Genomic DNA, 21476 nt, shown 5'->3' with positions numbered 1-21476 from the left:
ATCTTTTAGAGTGGCAGAGTTTAAGGGAGGGGTAGGCGAATAGTTGGATTCTGCGGGAGTCCTTGATGCTGTGATTTAGGGCGAAGTGAGGGATGATGTAGCTTGGGGATAAACCAAATACTGTTTTATAGCAGAAGCAGGCGAATTTGAATAGGACTCTGGATTCTAATGGCAGCCAATGGAGTTTGTGGTAGAAAGGGGTGATGTGTTCCCATTTTTTCAGGCCGAATATGAGGCGGACCGCAGTGTTCTGGATCATTTTGAGTCTCCTGATGGTTTTTTTTGTGGAGCTTAAGTAAATGATATTGCAGTAGTCCAATATGCTGAGGATGGAGGATTGTACTAGCAGGCGGAATGAAGTTTCGTCAAAGTATTTTTTTATGGTGCGGAGTTTCCAAAGCACCGAGATACTTTTTCTGACGGTATTGTCCGTGTGTTTGTCGAGGGATAGATGTTTGTCTAGTGTGACGCCGAGTATTTTTAGGTTGTGTTCAAGGGGGAAGACGGATCCTTTTACTTGAATTGTGGTGTCTTTGATTTTATCTTTGGGGGTTGCTAGGAAGAATTTTGTTTTATCCGGGTTTAGTTTTAGTCTGTATGATAACATCCAGTGTTCTATCTGATTGAGTATGCTTGAAAGGAAGGTAAGGAGCTCTGATGTAAAACTGGTTAGCGGGATGATTATAGTGATGTCATCTGCGTAGATAAAAAATTTGAGCTTGAGGTTTTGCAGAAGGTTTCCTAGGGAGGCGAGGTAGACGTTGAACAGGGTGGGAGATAGGGGGGAGCCCTGTGGCACGCCACAGGAGTTCTCCCAGCTATATGAGAAGGCGTCGTTTTTGAATACCCTGTATGATCTGTTCCGTAAGAACCCGTGGAACCAGTTAAGGACCTGGCCCGAGATGCCTATGTAGGAGAGGCAGTCAAGGAGAATGTTGTGGTCGACCAGATCGAATGCGCTGCTCAGGTCGAGTTGTACAATCAAGGCGCTGGAGCCTTGGCTGAAGAGTTTGTGAAGGTGGTCTAGGAGAGAGGCTATAATGGTTTCGGTGCTGTGGTTGGAGCGAAAGCCTGATTGATTGTCATTTAGGATATTGAATTTATCAAGGTATGTGGTAAGTTCGGCATTGACCAGCCCTTCTGCTATTTTGGTGAATAGTGGGATGCTTGCGATCGGTCTGTAGTTGGACGGGATATTGGGTGGTTCTTTTGTGTTTTTTATGATTGGGGTGATCGAGATGTGGCCTTGTTCTGCTGGGAAGCTTCCGGTAGACAGTAGGAGGTTGACCCATGCCAGCATATTTGCTTTGAAGTGGGTTGGAGCCGTTTTCATGACGTTAGGGGGGCAGGTGTCTAGTCTACAGAAGGAGTTGGTATATTTGTTATAGAATTTGTTGAAGGATTGCCAATCGATAGTAGTGAATTGATCCCAGTTTAGGTCTGCTCTGAACCCCGGGTCTGGTTTGGGACTGTTGTTGTCTTGGAGGGTTGGAAAGTCCCCGTGGGGATTGGCAGGGGCAGTTATCAAAGAACCTCCCCCCCTCTTCTTTCAACACATATTCATAGGAATAGCTTTTTCCAAAATTGCTGATCTCGCATAACCCTAGCCATAAATACCTGTTTGCCTGATCAAGGTTCCCCCAAACAGATCTCTCCTATCTCCTGATGCCTCCGAGCAGACCCCTAACCCCCACTGGAGGTCCCAGAAGCCAGTTTGACACAGAAGCCAGCATGGGCATGATTGAGTGGGGAATACTTCTTCCTCTACCAGCCACATTTAGTAGATTGTCTTAAATATAAAAAACATAAAAGTCCAGTGGTTAAGAGGCTAGAACTACATAGCACACAAGCTTTCAATGCAGGTTTGTGTGCTATGCAGTTTGTTTCTAGCCTCTTAACTACTTGGATATTTAAGACAGCCAAGGACCCTCATAAGACCCCTGAGGAAGGCATTTTTATTTTGCCGAAACATGGTCCATGTTGGGTCATTTGTATTTTATATATTACTTGATTTTTATCTTGTGGGTCACTTGTGACTGTATACACCCTTTGTGGATTGTTTTTAAGATTATTGTTTTTTAAGTTATTTGGACGCTTATTAAAATACAAACTGGTGCATCCGGTCTTCTATTCCACCATTTTTTTTGTTATTTTGCTGCTTCATTTCCTCTGTGGAACCTCTTGGTGCTATTTGGATTTTGTTGTTGTGTTGTTTTTTTTTTAATAAACCATAAACTATAAAATACTATTGGAACTGTACATATCCAAACCAGGATGTATGTTCTGATTTCTATATTCTATCTATAATGGTGGGCTTTAAATTAAAATATTAAAAAGAATACAAAATTAAATTACATAACAGTAAAACATTTGAGCTGACTGAAATCATTGCTATTATATAAATTGACAAATACTGTAATATACTCAAATATGAGATTTTTGGGCCAAAAATGATCCAAAAATGGGGGGTCTCGGCTTATATTCAGGTCAGCGCCCACCCCCCACCCCCTCCCAGACCTATTGCAGGCCTCTGCCTGCCATAAGAGAATTTGCAGCAGCCAATCACTAGCCAGGAGCGCGGGAAGGCCACTCCTGGACAACCAGGGATTGTAAAAGATATATGGAGGAGGAGGCAGGAGGGAAGTAAAGGACGGCACAATCAGCCAGGACAGAAAGTGGGAGGGATCCTTCCTGTCCATGCATACCACTGGCCCACCAGGTCTTACAGAAGGCCCGGCAGAGGCCTACAAGGCATCAGGAAGGAGGGAGGGAGAGGGTACATGGCAGGGAGTGAGGGAGAGAGAACAGTGTGCAGAGTCTGGTAGGGCAGGAATGGAGGGAGGCCAGGGTGCACAGCCAGGGAGGGAAGGGGGCAGTGTGTAGAGTCTGGCAAGGCAGGAAAGGTGGGAGGGCTAAGTGCAGAATCTGGCAGGGCAGGAAGGGTGGAGGGATAGGGTACAGAGCCAGGGAGGGAGGGGGCTAGGTGCAGATTTTGGTAGGGGAGGGTGTGAGGGAGTGGGGCTGGGTGTAAAGCTGGGCAGGGCAAGGTACTTGAATATTAATCCCTCAGTTTATATTTGTCAACCTATTTTTGGGGAAAAAGGTTATCTCAGTTTATATTCGGTTCGGCTTATATTCAAGTATATAATGCAGTCCCCACCTAAGCCACTACTAGAGTCAACCAAGCAAATTAGAGGACTAATGCAAGAAGTGAAACAATAGCCTGCTATTCATTGAGATGGATTCTGATTCCAAGCCAGGTGGGTATGATCTAGTTATCCTAGAGCAGTAGAACATTAAGAACTAGCTTACTTAAGCTATATAGTTTATTCATTTGTATTATGAAAAATAAATCAAGAAAATTAGGGTTAAATGAAAGTATTACATTCAGATAAAGGTTGATGCTTAATCAACAGCCTCAGGTTAGGGACTAAATAGTTTAAAAAAATTCATCTATTTCATGTAGACTGCATTTGTATTCTGTGATCTGAATAAAAATAGGTTGACAGAAGAATGATATACATTTTCATGTATCATGCAGTTCCTAGAACTGACCATTTGGCTAGGAATAACTTGCAACCTTTATCACAAAAGAAAAAATACATTAAAACGGGATTTCATGAAAATAAATAAGATGCACTTACAGTAATCGCAAAGAACGGAGACCTTCAAAAGCCAGTGATGGGATACACCTCAGAGAGTTGTAACTGAGGATCCTGATGAGACAAAAAGGCATGGGGAGGTCACCTTATATAACTAAACAAGAAGAGGCACTTGAGATGTCCTAAAACAACCAAATGGGTCCTTTATTAATACAAATAATCAATTGCCATAAAAGTCTATGGTTTAATGTCCATCATAACTATGGAATAATAAGTCTATGATTCGGGACCTATCTCGGAGAGACAGATCTTTTGAGAAGTCCCGACTAGGATCCTAGTTTTAGCATCCTGAGATGCCTTTTTCAGGGGATTATTGAGATCACTGTTGTATGCTAATGGATTGATTAAACTTACAAAAAACTATTGTTTTGGCGCAATTTTTACTCTGGTAGACGCTGTCCCACACCGGCTGATCTCAAGAGCTTAACTATTTTTTGAATGAAAAATATTTCCGCCTATTTGTTTAAAAGCATTCCCATGTAATTTCATTGTGTCCCTTAGTCTTTGTACTTTTTAAAGAGTAAAAAATTGATTCACTTTTATCCATTCTAATAATAATAATAATAATAATAATAACAGTTTATATACCGCAGGACCGTGAAGTTCTATGTGGTTTACAATGATTGGAAGATGCTACAGACTGAGTGGAATTAACAAAGTTAGGAGTTAGTGATTAACGGTTCTAAAGCAACAAGCAAAAAAACAAAAGGAATTGACCCCAAAATATCCACAAAGAAGAAAATCCAGAGAAAACCATAAAAATTCTGTGGAGTGACGATGTTCCCAAATGGACTTTATTTGAAAGTGTCAAAGTTCCAAAGGTACACTAAAATCATCCACATAAAATAATTCCATCCACATCAAAGTAAATCATCCACATAAGAGCCTTAAAGGACCTAGTCCGCTAGGGATACAGGACCCAACACGGTCCGCGTTTCGACAAAAAGTCTTCTTCAGGGGTAAGTACGTGGGAAACAATTGTGTGGTGAACCGGAAGTGAGACACTGCTTGCATTTGAAATGGAAAGATTTTCTTCATATGAGAAGAGTTGCATCACTTTTATCATTTTGGTTGTTCTTCTTTGAAACTTTTCTAATTCTGCTATACTGTATCTTTCTTGAGGTAAAGCAACCAGAACTGAAGGTAATACTCAAGGTGAGGTCGCACCATGGAGCGACATAGAGGCATGATAATATTTTTGGAATTCGTCGTCAGAGAATGTGGTGAAAGCAGTTAGTTTATTAACACGGTTTAAAAAAGGTTTGGATAACTTCCTACAACAAAAGTCTATAAGCCATTATTAAGATGGCTTGGGGAAATTCACTGGTGCAGTGGTTAGAGCTACAGCCCCAGCACCCTGGTGTTGTGGGTTCAAATCATGTACTGTTCTTTGTAACCCTGGGCAAGTCTAATCTAATCTAATCTAATCCTTAGGTTTGTATACCGCATCATCTCCACGTTCATAGAGCTCGACGCGGTTTACAGTAGGAGAAATAGGAAGGAACTACAACAGAGGGTTAGAGGTAGAAGTGTGAAGAAAATTTAGAGGACTTGGGATGCCAAGAGTTTCCTTGATTCCTAAGTTGGAGGGAGACTTACATTTTTTGAGAAAAGCCAGGTTTTCAGATGTTTGCGGAAAACTTGGAGAGAGCTCAAGTTCCGAAGAGGGGAGGTAAGGTTGTTCCAGAGCTCAGTGATTTTGAAGCTTTCCTGTGTGGGAAATGCCTTTTAGCGAGGGGAAGGATAGTTTTAATTTGTGGGAGGATCTGGTGGTATTAGGGTTTGAGGAATTCCAAGAAAGAGGGATAAAGGGAGGGAGGATACCATATAGGATTTTGAAAGTTAAACAGGCGCATTTATAGTGGACCCTGGCGATTATCAGAAGCCAGTGGAGCTTGGCCAGGAGCGGGGAGACATGGTCAAATTTACTTTTAGCAAAGATGAGCTTGGCCGCGGCATTTAATCCCCCAGTGCCCCAGGTACATTAAATAGGGTGTGAGCCACCGGGACAGATAGGAAAAAATGCTTGAGTACCTAAATAATTTGTAATCCAAATAGAATTGTAGGATATATGGAATTGAATTGTAGGATATGCGGAATATAAATAAATAAAAAATCTGTTTTACTCCTAGGGATCTTACCAGGTACACATGACCTAATGGCCTAGTGCTTAGAGCAGCTGCCTCAGCACTCTGAGGTTGTGAGTTTGACTCCCACTGCAGCTTCTTCTGGCTTTGGGCCAGTCACTTATCACTTCATTGCCCCAGGTACAAAATAAGTACCTGTTTAAAAAATATGTAAACCACACAGAAAAAAAAGCAGTATAGTCCCATCCCTACTGTTAGAAACAGGATACTGTTTGATTTTTTGGCTGCCTCCACACACTGGGCAGAAGATTTCAGTATATTGTCTACAATAGCACCTAGATCTTTTTCTTGGGTGCTGACGCCTAAGGTGAACCCTAGCATCAGGTAAGTATAATTTGCATTATCCTTCCAAATGTGCATCACTTTACATTTGTCCATATTACATTACATCTGCCATTTGGATGCCCAGTCTTCCAATTTCCAAAGGTCTTCCTGTAAATTTTCACAGTTAAGATGTGTTTTGAGAACTTTGAATAGTTTTGTGTCATCTGCAAATGTAATCACCTCACTTGTTCCAATTTCCATATCATTTATAAATATGTTAAATAGCGCTGGTCTTAGCACAGAATCCACTCCACTATTCACCCTCCTCTGCTGATAAAAATGGCCATTTAACCCTACCCTCTGTTTTCTGTCCATATTCTATTGCATCCCCAAAAGCATCCAGTCCCTCTAGATTCCCTCTCTGACACCTCCCAAGGGCCACCTCTAATGCCCCTCTTTCTGGGAGGATCCTGGTAAAAATGAACCCCTCTGAAATTCCTCTCCTAGAAGTAGGAGATCGCATGTTTTGAGGGTGGGGGAGGGGATCAGATGTGTAGAAAGGTCAGCTGTTAAAGGAAAGGGGCTGGGAGGGGGGAATTGGATGGTTTGAGGGGATGGAGGGTATCAGAAGGCTTGCAGGACTGATCTGGGAAGAATTTATGCCAAAGAGGGATGATCGTGGAGGGGGCGACTAATGATGCAGAGTCAGAGTTGATGTGGAGAGAGGGAACATTGATTTTAATAGAGCTGCTCCCAAGTACATGTGGGAGGCTGGTACACATGTGCAGCTTTGTAAAATCACTGTTCCCACTGAGAACCTGTGTTAAAATAGCATGACTTGTGGTAATATAACCTGCCTTAATGATAGCCCACATTGATAACTTTCCCCTTTCATCAGTCAGTATTAACTTAGACAATTAATTTTTGCCCTCAGTTATGCATTTACTTTAAATGTTTATGTATTTGCAGACAGAACGTTATAAATAACAGTCAATTTAATAATACTGTGCAGTATTCTTACATCCCCACCCGTCTACTCCTTTGTGCCACCAGGTTGCCAAAAGTTTCTGAGGAGAACACAGTGGCATCAAATATACAAATATTGAGAAAAACACCCATTAGTCCAAGATCTTGTTCATAATATCTCAAAACCTGTATTACTTTGTATTGTATTGTATTTGATATACTGCTTGTACATGTTTATATTCTTTAAAATTGTTATACTAAATATATGAATTTTCCAAGTATATGTACATACCAGCTTCCTTTTTACCCACAAATGGAGTATTGTGTGTATAGTTCACATTTGGCCCTGGCCTTGCCCCCTACTTCTGGCTCTGGACCCGCCTCTAGTTACGCTTTCTTTTTTCTTGGTCTCTTCTAAACTACAAAAGGAATTCTCAACGTTCTACCCTGAACGTCTGAATTCCTTTCTCCATGTCCTATCTAAAATGTGCCTTCCCATCTAATATTTGGAGTTGGCTTGATAAAGATCTAAATGAAGTTACTTACAGTGTAGTCAGCTGGCTCATGTTCATGAAAGACGAATTGCTCAAGGAACTGATCTTGTTGTTGCTTAAGTCTCTAAAAAACACAAAGACTTCGATTTGCATGAAATTATTTTACATAACATAAAATCGGGTTTCTAGACCGCATAACCTTGAAGTTCATTGCGGTTTACAAAAAGTTAAATAATAACAGAGGAAGAAAACCATGGGGATCTAATCAACCAAATATTTTGAAAAAAAGATAGGTTTTCAATTGTTTTCTAAAATGTACATAAGAATGAGATGTAAATAACCGGTGTCGGAAATCCTTATCATAGAAAGCTGCCTGAAATGAGATCTTACTTTTATGAATATAAAACTCAACTTTTTCCCCTCTTTTAGCAGCTCCCATTTTATTTCTTTCTTTCAGTCTAAACAGTTACATCAATGGGTACCCAAGATCTACCTCATACAGGTAGATATAAGGAATATACACAACATGAATATATACAAATACACACTATTATAAACCATGTTTCAATCATTCAAATAACAGAGATCTAGCTATCCCACAGAAAGCAACCAAACAATCGAAGGAGAGTGGGGACCAATAAAAGGCACAAGAGAAGGTGAAAGTGTAATAAAAACAATAAGCTCTTTAATATGGAAATTCATACACAGGACTCAAGACAAGCTGTGTTTCGGCAACATGCCTTCATCAGGAGTCCAAATCAGAATACCCCCCCCCAAAATATCAGAAAATAACAGATAAATAGCTAATCTCAAGACTTCATTGTGTGCCATTCACCAAAACGCAAAAGTTTGCATGTAGCAGCCACAATAGAAGAAGAAGAGGCCATTACCTGTACGGACTAAATAAACACATTGGTCAGGAAATTCTTCTTCAGGCTCAGGCAATTAAGAGCAATCAGATTGGTGCTGAGCCAATCCAACTTCAGAATAATCGCAAAAGCGGTCCTCCTCCCTTACCTGGATTACTGCAACTCCTTATACATCGGTATTGCAGAATACGATTACAAAAGATTGCAACTGCTCCAAAACACAGCAGCTAGATTGATTTTCCAAAAGGACAAATATGAAAGCATCTCTCCAAAGAGTAACACTGGCTCCCCATGAAGAGAAGAATACAAGATAGCCTGCATGGTACACAAAGCCATCTACAGGGATAACTCCAAGGACTTAGCACAGACATCGCAGTTACGCCCTCCTTCCTCAATGCAAGGACACACCAATGGTACAAACTAGCCTCCTCCTCCCTTCAAGCATACTTAGGAAGAAACATAGAAATATGATGGCAGATAAAGGCCAAATGATCCATCTAGTCTGTCCATCCGCAGTAACCACTATCTCTCCCTCTCTCTAAGAGATCCCACCTGCCTGAATGAATCAACGTTCACGTACCAGGGACCCAAGATATGGAACAGTCTCCCTTTCCACCTACGAGAACCATGCCACATCTTCAGGAAGAAACTTAAGACCTAACTTTTTTCGTTGAACCTATAACAAAATCTCAGGAATATATAAAAGCTGATAATGAAAAGGCTGAATTGCTTAACAAATATTTCTGTGTTCAAGGCTGAAGATCCGGAAGCGGGACCACAGAAGACAAATGCAAATAGGGATGGTGGAGTGGTAGACCCTCATTGATTTTCAGAGGGTTGTGTTCGTGAGGAGCTAGCTAAATTAAAGGTAGGCAAAGCGATGGGGCCAGATAGTGTGCTGAAGGAACTTAGGGAAGTTCTGGTGGCTGCACTGACTGACCTTTCAATATTTCTCTAGAGTAGGGAGTGGTACCGGAGGAATGGATAAGGATGGATGTGGTCCCTCTATACAAAAGTGGAAGTAAGGAAGAAGTAGGGAATTACAGGCCAGTAAATCTAACTTCTGTGGTAAGCAAATTAATGGAACACTTTTAAAAAGGAGAATGGTGAAGTTTCTGGAACCTGGTGGATTACAGGACCAGAGGAGACATGGAGTTACTAGAGGTAGGTCTTGTCAGACAAATCTGATCAATTTCTTTGACCAGGGAATTGGATAGAGGGAGTGTGCTAGATGTGGTGTATTTAGATTTTAGCAAAGTCTTTGACAGTGTACCACACAGATGCCACAAGGATCGGTGCTGGGGCCTTTACTCTTTAACATATTCATCAATGACCTGGAAAAGGAGGCAAAGTGTGAGGTTATAAAATTCGCAGACGATACCAAAATGTGCGGCAGAGTTAGGACCAGGGAGGAGTGTGAGGACCTACAAAGGGACCTGGACAAGCTGGAAGACTGGGCAAACAAATGGCAAATGCGCTTCAACGTAGACAAATGCAAGGTCATGCATATAGGGAAAAAGAACCCGTTGTTCAACTACAAATTGGGGGGGGTATTGTTGGGAGACAGCAGACTCGAGAGAGACTTGGGTGTGCTGGTGGATGCATCACTGAAGCCATCTGCACAGTGCGCAGCAGCCTCGAAAAAAGCCAACAGGATGCTGGGCATCATAAAGAAGGGCATAACAACCAGAACACGGGAAGTCATCATGCCATTGTATCGAGCGATGGTACGTCCGCATCTGGAATACTGCGTCCAGTATTGGTCACCGCACCTCAAGAAGGACATGGCGGTACTTGAGAGAGTCCAAAGGAGAGCAACAAAAATGGTAAAAGGGCTGGAACACTGCTCATACGCCGAGAGGCTGGATAGGCTGGGGCTCTTCTCTCTGGAGAAAAGGAGACTCAGGGGAGATATGATAGAGACCTTCAAGATCATGAGGGGCATAGAGAGGGTGGATAGGGACAGATTCTTCAGACTGAAGGGGACAGCAAATACGAGGGGGCATTCTGAGAAACTGAAGGGAGACAGGTTCAAAACAAATGCAAGGAAGTTCTTTTTCACCCAAAGGGTAGTGGACACTTGGAATGCGCTACCGGAGGAAGTGATCAGGCAGAGTACGGTACAGGGATTCAAGCAGGGATTGGATGGATTCCTGAGGGATAGAGGGATCGTGGGGTACTGAGTAAACCAACCTGGTCGTGCATGTGCAAGACCGGAGGGCTAGGACTTCGATAGGAGGGCAGAACTTAAATGGGAAACCAAGGTGGCAGGGGAGCCCTTCTGATGATTCAGACAGGCCTTGACCTGTTTTTGGCCACCGCGGGAGCGGACTGCTGGGCAGGATGGACCTGTGGTCTGACCCAGCAGAGGCACTGCTTATGTTCTTATGTTCTTAGTGCTCTTGGGATGGGCCTCAAAGTAATAGACTGGACTGGTTAAGTGGAAGATGACAGAGGGTCAATGGAGATCGCTCTGAGGAAAGGGATGTTAGCAGTGGTGTGCCTCAAGGTTCTGGTCTTGGGCCTGTTCTTTTTAACATTTTTATAAGCGATATTGCTGAAGGGCTGTCGGGTAAGATTTGCCTCTTTGCGGATGATACCAAAATCTGAAATAGAGTAGACACCCTGGATGGTGTGAATGACATGAACAAAGAAGCTTGAAGACTGCTCTGAAATTATTTCGCAGCTAAAATTTAATGCTAAGAAATGCAAGGTCATGCATTTGGGCTGCAAAAACCTAAAGGAACGGTACAGTTTAGGAGAAGAACTTTTGTGCACGACAGAAGAGCAGGACTTGGGTGTGATTGTATGTGATGATCTTAAGGTGGTCAAACAGGTTGAAAAGGTGGTGGCAAAAGCTAGAAGGATACTAGGGTGCATAGGAAGAGGTATGGCCAGTAGGAAAAAGGAGGTATTGATGCTCCTGTATAAGACTCTGGTGAGACCTCATTTAGAATATTGTGTACAATTCTGGAGATATAAAAAGGATGGAGTTGGTCCAAAGGAAGGCTACTAAAATAGTGCGTGGTCTTTATCTTAAGGCGTATGGGGACAGACTTAAAGATCTCAATCTGTATACTTTAGAGGAAAGGTGGGAGAAGGGAGATATGATAGAGATATTTAAATACCTACTTGACATAAATGTGCATGAGTCGAGTCTCTTTCATTTGAAAGGAAGCTCTGGAATAAGAGGGCATAAGATGAAGTTAAGAGGTGATAGGCTCAGGAGTAATCTAAGGAGATACTTTTTTTTACAGAAAGAGTGATAGATGATCTCCCAGATGAAGTGGTGAAGACAGAGACTGTGTCTGAATTCAAGCAGGCATAGGATAGGCACTAGGGATCTCTTAGAGAGAAGAAGAGATAATGGTTACTGTGGATGGGCAGACTGGATTGCCCATTTCGCTTTATTTGCCATCATGTTTCTGTTTCTATGCTATACAGAAAAGTAGGTGCCTGATTTTCTTTATAAAATATGCTTCAAATAATCACTTTCCTAGTGCCCAAAATCTATTCACCCTGTTATAGAATTGCACTCTACATACCTTGATCCAATAGACAGGACTAAACATCTCAAAAGTCTGACCAAATCATTCAGATAAAAGGGCTACAACTTCAGTATCCTCACCAGGAAGACTGCTTCTTCACTTAAAATATCCAGTGTAAACCTACTGCAGTTCAAGGCTGACCGAATTTTGATTTTGGTTACGGAGCCAAACCCAGCCAAAATCCTTTTTCTGCCCAGTTTCAGTTAAAGTTTATCCCATATTTCAGCCATATTTTCAGTTTTGGCTTAAAAAGACCACATATTTTCAGTGGAAGCCAAAAACTTGTGCTTTATTCCATTTGTCTCCACCCCCCTACTCATAGGCCCCTCCATGTCTAGGGGTGTAGTTGGTGCAAGAGTGATCTCTCGTTATTCCTGCCTATTCTGGCTCCGCTGTGCTAATTTAACATTAATAACCAATAATTGGCTGTTAATGCCAAATAGCAGCTAATCATTATATTATATATACCCCACTTAGATCTCTTAGATCTATTGATCAACATCTTTTGACAGTCCCTTCTTTAAAAATTATAAATACAAGGCGAAATTCAATCTTCTCTGTCACAGCACCTCAAACCTGGAATTTACTTCCAATCAATATTCGTGATGAATTAGATTTGGTTAAATTTAAAAGTAAGCTCAAATGTTTTCTTTTTAAAGATGCATTTGACAGCTGAGATAACCAGTACGTACGACCCGACCAAAGTTTTTTTATAGATCTCATATGTACTACTTTGGCCTCCCTTTGTTCTTCCTTTCCTAATGTTGTTTACCATAAATGTTTTCTTTAGCCTTCTCAAAATTGTATTTCTTTCCCTTCTCCTTCCCCTTTGTACCCCATGTTTGTCTTAAGTGTTTTGTTTTCGTTTTTTTACATGAAATTGTCAGTCTCCCCCTATTAGCTTATGTTATTATTATATTATGTACATCGCTTAGAATGTTGAATAAGCGATTAATCAAATATTGAATAAACTTGGAACTTGGTATGTGTCTGACACTATTCTAAAACTTGCGTGTGCAAGTTTGTGCACTACATGTAAAATGGTGCACAGACATTTATAGAATTAGGGGGGGTTATATGCAAAACTAGCCTATTTAGAGGCATTGTGAGAAAAAAAAAAAACAATGCCACATCTCTGGGTAAGACTTTTTTAAATGATCAGATATTTTGAAACTAACAAGAGGGGACTTAAGATCTAGGTTTCCTATCATATTTTACTGCCTCTCACCCCTTTTTCCCTCCTCTTCCTCCTTTCCACTATCATTGGAAAGCTTTTCTGATCATTTATATTCTAAGGATAAAGTGGTGTGGTTGCCATATTAGTCCACTTTAAAGGTAATAAATAGAATTAAAACACAATACGAGAAAGGAAAATAAGGTTATACCTTTTTCAGCCTTGGTATCTTTTGCTCATTCTGTCCTGAGCGGAGAAAGAGGGTTTTAACTTGTGAAAGCTATTCAAGAAATGTATTGTTTAGTCCAATAAAAAGGTATCACCTTATATTCTTTATTTTGTTAAATTCTTATCTAAGCAGGAAGTACAAGCATAGCACAATACCCACACATGTCCTTTCATGTTCTGCTAGGCTCGAAGAACTTAAGAAAGCAGACTGTGGGCAGCCTGATTCAACTGCCCAAAAATGGATAACAGTACTCACACCAGCTGTAGGTACTTGAAGGTTGACAGCTGTCCAGGTACCAGGGTGAAGTGATTACCATCCAGATAACTGTGAAAAGGAAGGATGAAATATTAGTGATGACTCAGAGTCTGATGGATTGTGAAAAGATTACATGCCTTTTTCTCTATTACAGTTCTGACTCTTTCACATATATTTATAGTTCTGTGCAACTCTTCAGACTGCAAATGTTTGATACCATAGGTGCCAGCATTTCAAAATAAATAACTAACAACTTGGTTGGCTCAGTATTGGGAGAACTCAGCACCAACTGGCACCCGCAGAGCTGGCTCCTATATTTGACATCCTCTAGTTTGTATACAATAAACAAAATATGATTGAATCCTTAAATTTCTCAGTGATGATCTTAAGAGGAGACCGACCAATTTATCTTGACATATTTTTTCACACTGTGAACCTTCTGCACATTATAACATCCATCCAATAATTTCATACATGCACGGTAAGATCGTCTAGAGCATATCTCAAATCATGAACTAAGGAGAAAGACCAGACGATGCACTGTGAAGAAGTCTTAGAAGACATTAGCATATGAATGGAAAAATTTGCAAACCTCTACATGCAAGGAATGCCATAAGCAAAAGAGGGGTTACCATCTTCCGGATTCTATAAAAAGCACTCAGATATGCATGCCCAAATCTGGGCACAATCCAGAGATGCATGTGCAACCTAATTGATTAACGAGCCAACTAACATCAATAATTAGATGCTAACAATTATCAATGTTGATTGACACCAATTAGAGAGAGCACGTGCATCTGGCTATGTTTTATTCTATAAGCCTGGTTGCCAAAATCCCAGAGAGCATGCCACCGAAAAGGAGGAGTGGCCATGGGAGGGGCTTAGGCAGGTCATGGGTGTTCTCGAAAGATGAGGATAGGGTTATAGAATTCCGGGGATCTGCCCCCAATTAGCATACTAGGACTTACGACTGATTTCAGCTGGCAAAAGTCCTCATGCCCAAAGTTGGGCGCTATTTTATAAGGGCGCTCATCCTGGAGCACTCTATAGATTATCGCAGAGTACTGATTTTTTTCCCCATTGCCAATTGTGACCAGTCAGACTCTGTGCCTGCCTTGGTCCTTGTGGTTTCCCTAGTGTCCACCAGGGAAGCCAGCGAGAAACCAGACCTGAAAGCAAGCAGAGGGACTATTATCCAGGTCACCACTGGGGGAGCCAAAGAGAGGAGCCACTTCTTGCTGATTCAGGTAGAACAGGGCGTGTCCTTCCCCTTGAAAAGCCAGCAGTACTCCATAAGCTGTTAAGCAGGATAGGGAGTAAGCTGAGGGCTCTTCCCAACAAGGCCCTGCCTGGCTCAAGCAAGGGTAATGCCTGTGTGCCCATGGAGGTGGAGGAAGCTGGAACCCCTCCAGAATTACAAGTAACTGATGAGGAGACTCCCATGGAGTTACAAGAGAACTGCCTGCTGAGGAGTTGTGTGGAGCTCCAGAACCGATGGATGTAGGAGTGACAATCAGCTCTGGCTGAGCAAAGACTGAGGTTTGGTTTTTTTTACTATTTTTGGCTGGGTTCTTTTCCTGCTCCCAGTCATTTCAAGGACTTTCTGGACTGTGCATTTGTTTGTAAAGCTAAGAGTGTGTGGGGAGAGAAATTTGCTTCCATCTGGGTGGGAGTTTTGAAAGTTATTTTTTGTGCTTTTGAAAGGCAAACTTGTGATCTCTTTGCCCAGCCCTGCTACATTTTAGGCTGGAGGCTTTATTTTTGTGTTTGCGCAACAGATGTTGGAGTACAAAGGCCTATTCTCCAGGAACTGATTTTGAGTTCTGTGGACGAGCTTAACTGAGCTCTGCTGGGGAGCAGACTTGGGGGAAAAGAAGCTTTAGCATAAGCAGCCCTGCGAAAGAGTATACCACAGGGAGAACTGTTGCATTAGGAGGGAAATCCTGAATGCTGTCAGAGTTTTCCTCTGGCCATTTTGTTTTGGACATTTGTTTGCTACATTAAAGTTTGAGCCATTCTGACTTTATTTTTTAATAGTAAATTTTCTTTTTTACCATTCTAAAACTGTGTTGGTGGTTTTGATTTAGTTCCTTTAAAGCCTCCTGTCTGAGTCACAGACCGGTGCAATTTTGATCTGTGGCCACTGGAGGCACTGTAGAGTCCCAGCCTAGGGCTCTAGTGCTGGCTACACTATTTTTCTGCCATTTACCAAATCCATCCCATGAGATCAGTAACTAACCTGTATGCTCATTTCCCATTTTTTTATATTAAGCATTCAGTAAATGACCTTGGTTAACACCTGCAAGGATCTACGATTAACTAGAACCATACACAGTATATTTAAAAATTCTCACAGCTAAGCAGCCTAGTTAAGCAGTATGGATTTCTTCCCTCCTACAGCAACAATAAGCCCTATCCAAAACATCCTTATCACTCCTTCCTACAGCAATGATATGTTCTATCCTTCTACCTGTGCTCATCACAATCTCCGGCTTGGTAAAAGGTATTCTGTGTGCCCTCAACTCAGCAGTATGTCAAAAAGTCTCTCTCTCTCCTTGAGTCAGCAATGAACTCCCCACCTGACTCGAAGGCTCCTTAGAATACCACTTCCCTATCCCTTTGTCCACCCCCCTATTAAGTTCCATGAGCTACTGATGCTAGAGGAGGACAGGTGAAGGGATGTTGTGCCAGAGCTGAAGCTCAGAGCTTCCACTGGATGGTGGATTTAAATAGATTATTAAATATGTAGCTTGCTTGAGGGATACAGTAGAAGAAGGTAGGGGGTGGATTTCTGGGCATTAGGTGTATGGGGGAGGGGAGAGGGGTCATGGAGAATCATGAGAGAAGGGGATATTGTTGGGAGAGGGGACTGAGAAAACTAGATACTGTTGAGCTGAAAAGGGAGAAAATTAGTGGGAGGAATTATGGGAAGGGGCCCCCTTGGGTCAGCCCCAATGGAATAGACTGTCCCAGTAGACAGTTCTGCCATACAATGAAAATATCCAGCTTGTTCTCCAAATACCATGATTAGATGAAGTACCTAATCTTGCTTTTTCCTTTAAGTCTAACTATGGCATCATATCCACTGATCTCTTTTCCATTAAAAGCAACATCAATTTTCTTTTTCAGCGCTGTAGCCATGACTACCTGTTCTGCAAAATTACTTCATCCTTTCCGTAAGAGTCCTTGCCTTTGAGAGGAGCAGAATCTCTTTCCTCTTGACAATAGAGAACGCCTGCTTTGTGTGCACAAGTAGTTACTGAGGTGAAAAAGATCACCTGTGATGATATATTTGCACCATATAATTAAATTCCCTTTCAATAATCGGTTTGTATATTTGCTAAAATAACCATGCGTTTCCACAGTTTCCCCTTTGCATAGCATCAGCTCCAGGAGACACACGCAAGTATTTTTGGCGGTATAAGAAGTTGATATGCACTTCCTCATGTTTGGTGATATGTGTGTAAATGTCTGTAGACATTTGGGGCTGGATTCTATAAATGGGTACACCGACAAATGAGCACAGGACAATTGCGCTCTGACAAAAGCGCCCCAACAATTGTGCACAGGGACAAGTGCACGCAGGATGACTCCTCAGGCCCCGTCCCATAATCATGATATAAACCTTACTCTAACACTAGATAGCAAGTGAATTTTTAATGTGTAGTGGGGGGAGGTCCCCCCCCTCAAAAAAGAGGGTTATTTTGTAACCCTCAAAAAGATAAAAAAAGTATCCACTGCCCCAATTGGCCTGACCGCACTTGTCCCTGTGCGAAATTTTCAAGGCACTTTTGACAAAGCACAATTGTCCTGCGCTCATCTGACGGGTCACCATATAAATGATGCCTAAGTCAGAGGCGCCGTTAGACGCTACTGTCAATCATCCACTAGGCGCCATTTATAGAATTGTGCCTAGTGATGCCTAAGCGTTCTTAGGTGCCAAAACCAAAGGCGCAGTGACATTTAGGCCAGGGTTTTCTTGTCCTAAATGAGGGCACCTACCAATGCCTAAATGAAACCATGCCCAAAATCTGCCCTGAATCTACTCCTAAGAATGTCTACTTGACAGTAGGCACCTCTGTGTAGACGCTTACCTCGAAGTGGTAGACACCTACCGGCTAATTCATTTTTAAAGATTTTTTTAAACTGGTTTTTAATGGTGTTTTCAATTATTAGTGCTGATTAAGCCAATTTAAAAAAATTAAGTTAGGCGCCTAGATTGGCCTAACTTTAAATGCCTTTTATAGAATCAGGGCCTATGTATGGGTGCAGGTATCTGGGCTACTGTGAGCCTAACTGTGCAGTTACCGCCGGTTGTATATGCATGTTATTGGCTGAGCATTGCAGAAAGGGGTTCAGCACAGATGTTAACTCATATGGAAGACATGGCCACACACTGCATTAAAATGAATGGTAATGAGGCCATCAAGTGTTCAGCAGCAATGACTAGAAGGAAAGAATGGCTTTTGATGCAGGCATAATGTAAAGTCTAGGGCAATGTTGAAGGGTTTGCAATTTAAAAGACTTGTTTCTGTGAGAACTCATGGCAGCCAATCACTAGCGGCTCTCCAAGGAGCAGGAGCGTGGGAAGGCCATTCCTGCTCCAGTTCACCGCTGGACCATCGGGAATTGTAAAAGGTACACGGAGGCGGTGGGAGGGAGGTAAAGGAGGGCACAATCAGCCAGACAGGAAGTGAGAGGGATCCCTCCTGTCCTGGACCACCGCTGGCCCACCAGGGATTTTAAAGGTATGTGGGGGAAGCGGGACGGTGGATACAAGTTTTTTGAGTTAGCTGGGATAGGAGGTGGGAGGGATCCTCCTGACCCGGCCCATCACTGGTCCACCAGATCTTATGGCAGGCCCAGTGGAGGCCTGCAAGGCATCGGGAGGGAGGGAGAGGGTACAGGGTACAGAGCCTGGCAGGGCAGGAAGGGAAGGGGGACAGGGTGCAGAGCCAAGGAGGGAGAGGGGAGCTGGGTGCAGAGCCTGGCAGGGTAGGGAGGGAGGTGGGGGACAGGGTGCAGAGTCAAGGAGGGAGGAGGTCTGGGTGCAGAGCATGGTAGCGAGGGAGGGGAGCTGTGTGCAGAACCTGGCAGGGGACAGGAGGGAGTGGAACTGGGTGTAGAGCCAGGCAGGGCAGGGTACTTGAATATTAAACCCCTCTCCCTCCCCCCCCCCCCCCGATTTATATTCGAGTCAACCAATTTTCCTCATTTTGGGGGGGGAAAAAGGCTACCTTGGCTTATATTCAGGTTGGCTTATATTTGAATATATAAGGTACACATTTTTAGTTTTATAAGATCTTAGGAAAATGATTGACAAGGGGGAAGAAGCATGGGTGATACAGCTAATCTTTCAGCTGCATTTGATGTAATTACATCATGTCTTCCTATTGGACAGGCTTAGTGGGCTAGAAGTAATAAGTATGGTTTGGAATTACTGTTTTCAGGGGGGAGGGGGCGGAGGGGAAGGGAAGGGAAGAAGTTTCAACGATAAGGCATTTAGGTTGTGGTGTTCCACAAGATTTTTTTCTCCTTCTCATCTATCCTATTTAAGCTCAGCAAGGTTAGATGGAGAGGTACATGGCTATATGTTTCTCAGTTTATTTCACATAGTTTATGGTCTCCTCCTCCTAACTCGAAAAGTCTTTTTTGTCTCTGTGTTTTGTTTGTCTGTAATAACTAGAGATTAAGTGCCAAAGAGCAGGAATTGTCTCTTTGCAGCACTTCGTATATCTAGTATGTGCAGTACAATCTAGCTCCTGTTACTTCACCTCCATTTGCTCCCTATGCAAACTAGATGTAAGATGTTTGTTGCACATTGTGACAATACATAACAATAGCAATAAGTGTAGGCAAGTAATGACTAGTTTTGTGCACTTAGGGCTAGATTCACTAAGCAAACCGATCATGCACTGATCGGTTTGCGACCCTGACCCGATTCACTAACCTTGTGGCCGATCTGCGCGTGCAAATGAGGGTAAATGGCATGCAAAGTAGGAAGGATGCGATTCACTAAACTTTTCCAAGAACACTGACTGGGCTGGCCGATCCAAAAAGAAGCGACTTGTGGGGACCAGTCGTTCAGGTCCTTTCTGACTGCCCTGCTCTCTGCTGCCATGCTTTCTGCCCTGACTCTCCTCTTGCCGCCCTGCTCAGCCCCGACTCTCCGGCTCTGCTCAGCCCCGACTCGTCTGCCCTGCTCAGCCCTGACTCTGCTCAGCCCCGACTCTCCGGCTCTGCTCAGCCCCAACTCGCCTGCCCTGCTCAGCCCCGACTCTCCAGCTCTGCTCAGCCCCGACTCTCCAGCTCTGCTCAGCCCCGACTGGCCTGCCCTTCCCCGCAGTGTGAGCCCGTAGTTTTAACCCACGAGTTTAAAGTGAGTTAAAACCATGGGCTCCCAAAGTATATAAAAAAGTGAAAAGCCAGAAAAAAAAACAGCTCGCAGCTCTGTAAGCATGCGCAGACCATCTACAGACAAAGAAGATGGTCTGCGCATGCTTTAGGATCGCTCATTAGTGATCTGTGTGGTCGGTGGGGGGCGTACCTCCGATCACCCCCATTTGCAAGCTGGCCTTTAGTGAATTCGTTGGCCTGCCGTGGATCGGCCACAGATCGGGCAAGGTTAGTGAATCTAGCCCTTAGTTTGAGCTAACATCACAGCAGGAACAAGGCCATTGTACTTCTTTGGCTTAGTTTCACATATTGCTGACATCAGGAGAGGGACACAACATATTTGAAAAGAGATAATGAGAGTCATGCATGTGACAATTAAGCTAATGACAAAGTATGCAAGTAAAAGTGAGGGCTGATCTAAAAGCTACAAATAAAAGTGTTTGGGTTTTCCAAAATGAACAGCACCTCTGATCCATATTTTTAAAAACATGGGTTGCAATTATTTTATTTCACCCAGGTAGGTCCACCATAACATCCCGACTGAAATTTTTCTAAGACATCAATTAGGGTGACTTGCACCATAAGGAAACTTGGTAAAACTAAATGTGGTTACTCACAGCTCTGTGACATTCTTTGGGATCCCTTTGGGGAGCGATACCAAGTGCTTGTTGCTGCAACGAACGACCGTGTCCAAACAGGTACACTCTTGGGGGCACTGAGGTCGTGGGACACAACTCAAATCCAACTGACCTCCTACAGAATTAAAAAACAAACCAACCAACAACTCAATGAAATGATCCATAGTATCCGAAAATGTCTTTAGGATGTTTGCTCAGAAAATCTACACGTGGGGAGAAGTTTACCCAGATTATGCTGAGGACGTCTGAAAATCAGAAACAAAAAACTCCAAAAAAACTGCCAGAGAAACTTAGCAAGATACCATAAAAGGAGGCAGAAAGGATCAATAGGTTCTCGAAGAGACTGTCGATTGGCTAAATACCCACAACACACAGTAATAAGCTCCAAACAGGAGTTGAGAGAATCACAAGTAAATTTTAATTTGATAGGAAATGCCCTCAGTGTGATAAGACAGCGAAAGGAGCAATGCTCCTGCGCTCAAATCATGAAGCCCCCCCCCACCATCATAGGGCTTTTCCAAAGTGTGTGAAATAAATCAATCAGTGCAAAAAAGTGCAAAAATTAAAGCACAAAGCAACACACACAGGTAAAGGCAATCAACAGTCTCTAAGAGAGGACATCTGAAAGCCATTTAAGCTGCATTACCTCTCGGATAATCCAAATTCACAATTTGCCTTTAATTTTTCTATATTTTTGCAGCATGTTCTATTAGTAATCTCTCCCAGCAGATCCAGATTCATTCAGTTTTGTCACCCAAATATGGCATGTCTTATAATGAGAGTGCTTGTGTGCTAGAATGTGATATCCATTAAGGATAACAATAATTTGAAAGG

At 42.6% G+C, this 21476-nt stretch overlaps 1 protein-coding gene across 3 annotated transcripts in view; it reads right to left on the bottom strand.

Moving 5' to 3' along the window:
- Positions 1 to 21476, bottom strand: part of SLIT1 (slit guidance ligand 1) — a 606757-nt gene that overhangs the window by 124667 nt on the left and 460614 nt on the right. For all 3 annotated transcript variants that reach the window (XM_033941251.1, XM_033941252.1, XM_033941253.1), the window contains 4 exons: positions 20622 to 20757; positions 13609 to 13677; positions 7586 to 7657; positions 3645 to 3716 (listed from right to left, as the gene is read on the bottom strand). In XM_033941251.1, coding sequence (XP_033797142.1) covers positions 3645 to 3716; positions 7586 to 7657; positions 13609 to 13677; positions 20622 to 20757 — 349 coding nt within the window. The remainder of the gene's footprint in view (positions 1 to 3644; positions 3717 to 7585; positions 7658 to 13608; positions 13678 to 20621; positions 20758 to 21476) is intronic.

Source organism: Geotrypetes seraphini, chromosome 4, assembly GCF_902459505.1.
Source record: "Geotrypetes seraphini chromosome 4, aGeoSer1.1, whole genome shotgun sequence".
Classification (NCBI taxonomy): Eukaryota; Metazoa; Chordata; class Amphibia; order Gymnophiona; family Dermophiidae; genus Geotrypetes; species Geotrypetes seraphini.
This window is presented reverse-complemented; position numbering and strand designations above follow the sequence as displayed.